General features: G+C 34.5%; 2 protein-coding genes across 4 annotated transcripts; one reads left to right on the top strand and one right to left on the bottom strand.

Moving 5' to 3' along the window:
• Positions 1-1994: 1994 nt before the first annotated feature.
• On the top strand, positions 1995-5243 carry LOC140979860 (ferrochelatase-2, chloroplastic). Its single transcript, XM_073445467.1, has 9 exons — positions 1995-2304; positions 2774-3080; positions 3167-3310; positions 3406-3507; positions 3754-3857; positions 3935-4061; positions 4168-4320; positions 4463-4563; positions 4661-5243. Exons 1-9 carry the CDS (start codon positions 2243-2245, stop codon positions 4974-4976), a joined length of 1416 nt encoding a protein of 471 aa, XP_073301568.1. The 5' UTR covers positions 1995-2242; the 3' UTR covers positions 4977-5243.
• Positions 5244-5584: 341 nt separating this feature from the next.
• LOC140979382 (uncharacterized) lies at positions 5585-8354 on the bottom strand. 3 transcript variants are annotated; one of them, XM_073444750.1, is made up of 3 exons: positions 8221-8354; positions 7500-7690; positions 5585-6042 (listed from the first exon to the last, which is right to left on the bottom strand). In XM_073444750.1, exons 2-3 carry the CDS (start codon positions 7679-7681, stop codon positions 5856-5858), a joined length of 369 nt encoding a protein of 122 aa, XP_073300851.1. In that variant the 5' UTR covers positions 7682-7690; positions 8221-8354; the 3' UTR covers positions 5585-5855. The 3 variants fall into 3 exon arrangements, with proteins under 3 accessions (XP_073300851.1, XP_073300852.1, XP_073300850.1); XM_073444751.1 differs by having other exon boundaries at positions 8212-8232; XM_073444749.1 differs by lacking the exon at positions 8221-8354 and having other exon boundaries at positions 7500-8112.
• Between the last annotated feature and the right edge of the window lie 139 nt (positions 8355-8493).

Here is an 8493-nt window from a genome sequence, read left to right as displayed (position 1 = left end):
ATATATTCTTTGGATAAAACAAATCCCTTAAATAGTCACTAATTATAACGTGTAGAATATATTCTTTGGATAAAACAAATCCCTTAAATAGTCACTAATTACCGCGCAGTTGCAATACTATAGGGTCGAAACACATATATACTTCTATGAAAATTGCATATACAAAATCATATTTTTAACTTCGGGTGGGAATCGCTTCTCGATTTTTGATGCAATAATTGTCTTTGCTGGTTATGACAATCGAAACGTTGTGTTTGAACTGTTGTATAATTTAAAAGATTTGAGTCGCAAAATTATCATTAATTATAGCTTTTGGTAAAACTGCAAGCGTTATGTTCTACATATAGCTAGTATCAGAGCCAATGTTACAGATTTGATTCAACATTGATTGCAAGAAGTAAAATTATTTGGAGAAAGGTTATTGGATACAATAATTCTCTCTCTTGGATAGATCAATCGAAACATGATGTTTGAGATTACGTTGAACGATTTAAAATATTTGAATATAATTTTCGGTAAAGCGGCAAACGCTCGTCCTATATGAATGTTACCATGAAATATTTTGTGTCGTGATCTATTATTTTTAGGTAAAGAATAAAATTAGTTAAATATCGTATTCGAACACATTTTCGATATTTTAATTATTAAGCTTTTTCCTCTATAAAAAAATAAAATAAAACTATAAAGCTTTGCTATTATTAAAGCATTACCTTATCTTTTGAATTATCTATTTTGTTGTCTGTTGATAGCTCAGAAACATGCAAAAATTGTTGTGAAACACGCAAAAAATTTACTAAGATAATATATTCAGTCGGATTCCTCGAAACCGATTGCAAATGAACAAAAAGAATTCATCACACACGTAAATGGCAATTATTCTATAAGTGCAGAAATTAATAATACATCAACTTGGAAGAAATCCTACCTTTTTATGAAATAATATTTTTGCATGATGAAAGATTTCCCTAATAATATTAACTTCANAGAAATGAATCTAAGGGTACCAAGTTATTGCTTGTCCTAACAAACCTCTAAAAAATTTAGTAAAAATTTTTATAACGAAAAATATTAAATATTTAGATGGAAAAAAATTCATATAAAATTTTTAAACAAAATATAAAGAATTTTACAGACGAGCAATTGTGTCGTTCGATGCAAATTGATTTTAAAAAATATGTTTTTCGACCTCTCTCTATTTTTTTTTTTTTAAATTATAAAAAATCTTGTTTAGGAGAACTAAGCAAGGTGGATCATACAAATTAAGGCAAAAAAAATAGGCAAAAACTTGTATGAGACGGTCTCATGGGTCGTATTTTTTGAGACGGATCTCTTATTTGGGTCATCCATGAAAAAGTTTCATGCTAAGAGTATTATTTTTTATTGTGAATATCGGTAGGGTTGACCCGTCTCACATATAAAGATTCGTGAGAGCGTCTCACAAGAGATCTACTCAAAAAAAATATTAGTTGAATTGAAATAGAATCAGTTGTAGCTAGCTAGCACATGGAGAATAGATCGATAAGATGTTATAATTACCCTTAATTTTGTTCAGCTATTGTCTAGGTATTTAATTTTGTAATATACTTTGACAAATTGTTTATAGCTAATTTGATACCAAAATTTCGATTTCAGAGACAATGTTCGAATTTAAGATCTAATTATAACAAACATCTTCTCTAGCACACCGTAAAAAAATCTACTCGATGTAAAATCCTAGTATATCGACTTTCCATCTCAGGTAAAAAAAAAACATTTCAAAAGAAAAAAAGGCCGTATGGACAAATTTTGCGGCCCAAGTAGTGTGATTTGGGCTGTGGCAAGAGTGTTTTGGTCATTCGAAATTTGGAATGGGCTTTCGACCCGGGTCGGTTACATAAATGGGTTTCCGGATCCAAACTCATATTCTGAACCCGGTTTGAAAAGAAAAAACGTGTAAAGCACGCAGCCATTGTTGAAGAAGAACTCGTCAACAACCCTTCTGACCCAACTGTTTCTTATTTTTTGCATTTTCCCATATACCCAATATAACACCTATTTCTCCACTGCTCCATATCCAAAGAATCTTGCCAAACCCCGTTTTACTTCCAACTTTTTATATCAAAGTTTCCATTTTTCGTCGTCTTGATTGATCTCCATACGCTTACGCTTGACTCTTTTTCATTANCTATGTATATATATATATATATATATATATATATATATCGTACTTTTGAGGGTTGACTATTTTTAGAACTCTTGCGTGATGGAGGCGGCAGCGAGCTCTCAGATTCGTTCCCAAATGACTCTTAGACGGAACCCTGCATCGTATGTGATTTTGGTTCTTCATGTGTATAGTAAAGTTTCCAACTGTTTTGTTTTGTTGCTTTTCGTGGCGCGTTTTCGTTTCCCGTGTGTATTTACTGGCGGATCAAGAAGATATCGTTGCTTTTGTCTTTGTCTAGTGATCTTTATTAATGTTATGTTTAAGAGTGTGTTGGAAATATGTTGAAATATAACTTTTCGATGTTTCTGATACATATATATGATCAAGGGAGATGAATAATTTCTGAATGAAACTAAGGGCCGATATTGCTAAAACCCAAATCCTCTTCTGTTGAATCGATCCTTATATTCGACTATAACACGTTTAATTTGAAAATTGTTTTGTTCTGGATGCAATTATTTTGGTAGCTCTTAAATTTGGTCACAGTGCCATACATAAGCATTGGAGTATGGTTTAAGGCTCTAAGCGATCTCGGATTAAGAGGAAGTTTTTCATTTCATGCATTTTCAGGTTGCTACCTCAGGCTAGGATGATGCCAACTTTCTGCAATATATCCGAAGATTCTATGCATTTATGCACTAATTCGAGTTCGAAGAAAAACAATCTTGTTGGAAGATCATCTCTCAACCTCCCTACTCAGATTAAAGACTTTGGCAAAACATATAGCTCGGCCGGTGTATTCACATATCCCATTAGCACAGCAGAGGCAACCCCTCTCACCACAGAGGAAAAAATTGGAGTAATGCTTTTGAATCTTGGAGGGCCGGAGACACTTAATGATGTTCAACCTTTCTTGTTCAATTTGTTTGCCGATCCTGTATGTTCTGTTATCGAAAAATGCATTTGTGAATGATAAGTTTTATAGTGTGCTTGTTGGTGATATTTTTTACTGCCATGTTACAGGACATCATCCGCCTTCCTAGATTGTTCCGATTTCTTCAACGTCCTTTGGCACAGCTCATTTCTGTATTGCGAGCTCCCAAAAGTAAAGAAGGATATGCTGCCATTGGAGGTGGTTCACCATTGAGAAAAATAACAGATGAGCAGGTGCCGTTAACAGTTTCATAAATAAAAAAATTATTGTACTTTTTGTTGAGTAGTTATAATTTTAGACGAGTAGTCATTTGATTCCCCTGTTTCAGGCGAATGCATTGAAATTGGCTTTGGAGAATAAGGATGTGCCTGCTAATGTTTATGTGGCGATGCGGTATTGGCACCCATTCACTGAGGATGTTGTTCATCAGGCAAGTAATAAGAATGAAATAGGTTGTTTGTTTTTTTTAATTTATGGATGCCAATTCTGAAACTTCATTATTGATGCATGACTTACAGTGAACTAACTAGTTTTAATAGATTGCTTTTTTCTCTAATTTGGTGATTTTCATATCTTCTACTGACTCTGAAAAGTTTAGAGACCTTCCACGATTTATCAACTTTCTGAATTTATATTAATCACATTGATTACTTGTGTTCTTTTTTCTTGGTGATAGATCAAGAAAGATAGGATTACAAGGCTCGTAGTATTGCCGCTCTATCCTCAATATTCTATTTCGACTACTGGATCCAGCATCCGTGTTCTACAAAAAATGTTTAGGTGAACCCTTATCTCACTTTGTTGGATAAGATTTCATTTCCCCGTCCTTTAAATTTCTAAATCAAGTTCTTTATTAGGAATGATGCATATTTGTCAAACCTTCCTGTTGCTATCATAAAGTCTTGGTATCAAAGAGAAGGGTATATCAAGTCTATGGCTGACTTGATTGAAAAAGAGTTACAAATTTTCCCAAACCCAGCTGAGGTGAGTTTTGTTCCATCTTTGATAGTGTCGACCTGACTGAGTAAATTTCAAATATGCCCATGTTATTACGAGAAAGATAAAACTGACATCTTGCTCGGTACCGTAGGCCATGATATTCTTCAGTGCTCATGGAGTTCCTGTCAGTTATGTAGAGGATGCAGGTGATCCATATAGAGATCAAATGGAAGAGTGCGTTTTCTTGATCATGCAAGAACTTAAATCCAGAGGAGTTAACAACGATCATACTTTGGCTTATCAGGTTGGTTTTAGTGCAGTGAGCATACAGTTAAACTGAATATTCACCTACTTTCAGTAGAAGTCACCACGACAACAATATAAATGAAACTGTACTATATGTAGCATAAGTGTTAATTTAAATATATTTATGCTTATGAATTTAGAGCCGGGTGGGACCTGTACAATGGTTGAAGCCGTACACCGACGAAGTTCTTGTCGAGCTTGGCCAGCAAGGTGTGAAATCTCTTCTGGCCGTTCCTGTGAGGTATGCTTATGGTTTAACATTGTTGTTGTAATTTAATGATAATAATCAGCATGGCGTGTTATTGTAAAGTTATAATAATTTAAGGTTCAACTCTCAGCTTTGTGAGTGAGCACATAGAAACACTTGAAGAGATCGATATGGAGTACAGAGAATTGGCACTTGAATCAGGCATTGTCAATTGGGGACGTGTCCCGGCTCTTAACTGCACCTCGTCCTTCATCAATGATCTTGCGAATGCAGTAACAGATGCGTTGCCTTCGGCTACGGCAATATCAACTTCAAATTCGACATCTGAAGAAGCTGAAAATGATGTAGTAGGGTATGCTATCAAAATGTTTTTCGGTTCAATCCTAGCATTCATTTTACTTTTATCACCAAAAGTGATATCAGCATTTAGGAATTTTCTTCTCTAGAAGAGGCCTTCGGTTTTTTTTGGTTGAGTTCTCTGACTCTTGCGAATGAGAAGAGTAGTCGGTAGACACCACGACAGCCTTTAAAATGATTTTGCAACTCACCCGTTTTCTTTACACTAAACGTCTATAAGTTTCCATATCAACACAGACATATATTGGATGCAGTCTGGGATAAATTTGTGTTTTGTATTTGCTACTTCTTGTCATATTTGTAGAAATTTATGTAATATTTTCTGAGTTTACTGTTTGCTTGGGAGTCAATAGTAATTGATGTGCAGGAATGTGCATCTTGGATTAAATAATGGAAATAACTTTTGATGAACATTATGACAAAAAGATCAAAAACAAAATTAAACTAAAATATTAATAATCAAACCGAAAAAATTATAAAGAAAGATGATCATTCCAAACAATATATCCATTAACTTATATGATAAGTGGAAGAGTGGTAAAGAGATTTTCGCATGGGAGCGTTTCGTGGAAGACTTTTTTTTATTGTTATGAAATGTTATTGTAACAAATGACAAGTTTCCATATGTTGTTGAAGAAACCAAAATCAGAATATTTTAGTTGTGCTTCCCAATAGAACCATATCACAACATCCATTCAAAATGAATTTGATAGCACTATCGAAAGAGGTCGATGATATGATTTGTTCAAAACAGAGACAAGGATCAAGGTGGAAAAGAGAGAATTCACTCTTCATTGGTGCTAAACTCAAGAGTTTCATGGACGATACCAGCACTAGGCTACAAAATTGAAATCCGACAACAGTTGCTCACAATTTCTGCTAAGTGCACGATTGGCAGAACAGCTATTTTATCGAGAAAAAGGAAAACCAGTACTTGTGAAAGTAAAATTGTCAATATGAGTCGTACTCTAAACATGATAGCCAGTTATCGTGAACCCTCTTCCAATAATCTCTCCAGCACAAAACCAGGCAAAACATTCCAAACCGAAAAGAGCTGCGATGCCAGCATCCTCTACCTTCAGTTCTTGCCTGCGCTTCAACATCTGCTTCACATGATCAAGTTCTTTCCACAACGATTCATATCGGCTAGGGATGCTGTGTCAAGAAGTCAACAATAATGATAAATAATGCGGTCTTAATTACATTTAGTATTGCAGGAGAGAAATAATCGAGATAGAAGTTTCGAATTCACGGATACCAAAAAAAAAATATTAAGAAACTTTCAGCACCATACCCAAAAAAAAAAAAAAATCAATTATCAACCATTCAAACATCAAGATTAACCTGACAATCTAGTATGGGAAATTATAAACGAATTCTTAAAAAAGAGCAGTGAGCTGTGAATGTATGACACACAGCAAACTTGTCTAAAGGTTCTGGCTTGAAAGTTCAAAGTTGCGAACAAAAATCCGATGTGGAGAAATATCAGAAGTGGACAAGATTGTATCAATTTTAGAATTATTGTCATAGACTCATACTGCTTATTGGAATTGAGAAATTACAATTGCAGACAACCATCTTGGTTTTTCACAGAGACAGATCGGTCGGAGACTCTAAAAATTTAATGCCATAGCCACTGTTATTTTCACTCCAAACTCAGAAAGAAGAAAAGGAAGACATTAGTTCGGAATTTGATGCCACTTGAGTGGTTGTGATGAATTAGACATGGTCTTAAAAAGTACCAAAAGAATAACCAAGGACATTTTCAAAGACGCACGCACCAAAATAACATATCTTGGATAAAATTTAAGTGAATCAATTCAAATGCACTCTCATATCATGTTAAGTATATAGGCAAAATTAATGCAGTGGTTGAAGGAAATCATACATTGTTGGTTGGGGAAAAGCTGAAAACGCGTTTCAATTAATATGAAATGCATTTCACAATAACGAGGGAGCTCTATTTCTCATTTCATATCATCCCTTCATCGAGTTCTTTCTCTCATTTTATAGTATTTGAGTGTTTAATTCTATAATATTTACGAGGTGTTTGTTCTTCTGTATTAAGAGAGTGTGTGTTCTTTTTGAAAACACAGTGACTGATTGTACATCATAAGGTATTATAGTGAAATTCTTTTCATCTTGCACGTGGTTTTTTACCCTAATAATTTTCAGGGTTTTCCACGTAAATCTTGGTGTCCACTCAACTGAATAACCATTTGTTCAAACTGGTTTCGGTAAACTTACTTCCGCGTAGTTCACACTGATTGATTTGCTGAAAACTCTACTGACATGAAGAAAGTTTCAGCATTGTTAACACAATCGAAACAAATCAAATATTTATTCATGCCCTCTAAATTTTTAATCTCGATCTTGACATGATCTGTAGTGGGTATATTTCGGGATAGGTGGATTACGACTTTGCGGTCAAACTCAACCCCCAGACTGTTCGGCTACCAGGGGATTCTCCAGTGATCACTAATCAACAATGGAACGAACCACTTATTCGGAATGTGTGTCTGCCAATCACAGATAATAAAAAGTGCGAGGGTGGAAAAACAAACCTATCTTCCAAGAATAATGTAGAATATTATGCATAAAAAATGGCAAACCTGGCAAGGCGGGTATAAAACAGCTGCTTCCCTAAAAGCTGGCAAGTTTCCACCGTAGGTGGTTCTTGGATGTATTTCTTGTTCTTCTCTAGCAATTGCTTGTAGTAAGTGCCTCCTTTCTTCACCACAAAGCTTGAAACTTTCATAGTTTTTGCTCGTAGTTGATTCAAGTTAGAAGCCATCCTCCAATCCTGCATAAAACCCCAAAAACCAAATTCTATTATTCAGCTATTATTTTATTCATTATATTTCACAACATTTCCCCTCCTATTGTTAATTCTCGTCTATCCATCGTGTCAACATCCTCTCTATCACAAATTCCTTCCAATCCCAATGAAATTTACGGTTATCATAAATCAATCAATCAGAAGACAGAACCCTGTAAACAAAGGGAGGTTATGCAAAAATCAATGACGGGTTTGGGGAACATCTTTGACCTCTTCAATACCAAACATCGATCTTTGACATTTGAAAATTAAAAACAATTAAAATGTACCTAAACTTGTTTTTTTACATCAGGTAAACAAATAAAAACAGCAATTTTACATTACTTCACTAATTTGAGCCGCATAAAGCCCATAAAGTTGATTTACTTCAAGTCTAAAGCGAAATCATAATAAAAAAAATGTGCCTAAACTTGATTTTTTTTACTATTTTTTCCAAAAAAAAAAAACAGATAGGAAGCCTAAGCGTAGCTAAAAAAAAAGTCGACTTTCCATACCTCCGTAAATCTTGTTTTTGAGGAACAGACGAGGGTTTATGTTGCGGGGTTTGGCATGGAAATGTGATCTCCATTCGGTACTCTCCAGTAACTCTGGTGCGGTGGCGTACAATTGAAAATTATATGCTAAGCAAATATTGTTTTCTTGTTGTGCAAGAAAAAGAAAATTGTTTGCCAAATGGATCTTTATAGAAATAAAATTGGTATGTTACACTTACGCAAAATGTAAGTTTTAGAAAAGTAATGTTACATTTCTTACCATCTTAACAAGGT

This window comes from Primulina huaijiensis, chromosome 6 (assembly GCF_012295235.1).
Source record: "Primulina huaijiensis isolate GDHJ02 chromosome 6, ASM1229523v2, whole genome shotgun sequence".
Classification (NCBI taxonomy): domain Eukaryota; kingdom Viridiplantae; phylum Streptophyta; class Magnoliopsida; order Lamiales; family Gesneriaceae; genus Primulina; species Primulina huaijiensis.
The sequence above is the reverse complement of the archived record's forward strand: the minus strand, read 5'-3'. Positions and strand labels throughout refer to the sequence as shown.

Excerpts from the sequence above, each read along its gene's own strand:
- LOC140979860 (XM_073445467.1), top strand. The coding sequence starts at position 2,243 with ATGGAGGCGGCAGCGAGCTCTCAGATTCGTTCCCAAATGACTCTTAGA. Across the intron at positions 2,305-2,773 it reads CTTAGACGGAACCCTGCATC|GTTGCTACCTCAGGCTAGGA; the intron begins GTATGTGATTTT and ends ATGCATTTTCAG. Across the intron at positions 4,321-4,462 it reads ATCATACTTTGGCTTATCAG|AGCCGGGTGGGACCTGTACA; the intron begins GTTGGTTTTAGT and ends TTATGAATTTAG.
- LOC140979382 (XM_073444749.1), bottom strand. The coding sequence starts at position 7,696 with ATGCAGGATTGGAGGATGGCTTCTAACTTGAATCAACTACGAGCAAAA. Across the intron at positions 6,043-7,499 it reads TTTTATACCCGCCTTGCCAG|CATCCCTAGCCGATATGAAT; the intron begins GTTTGCCATTTT and ends TTCTTGACACAG.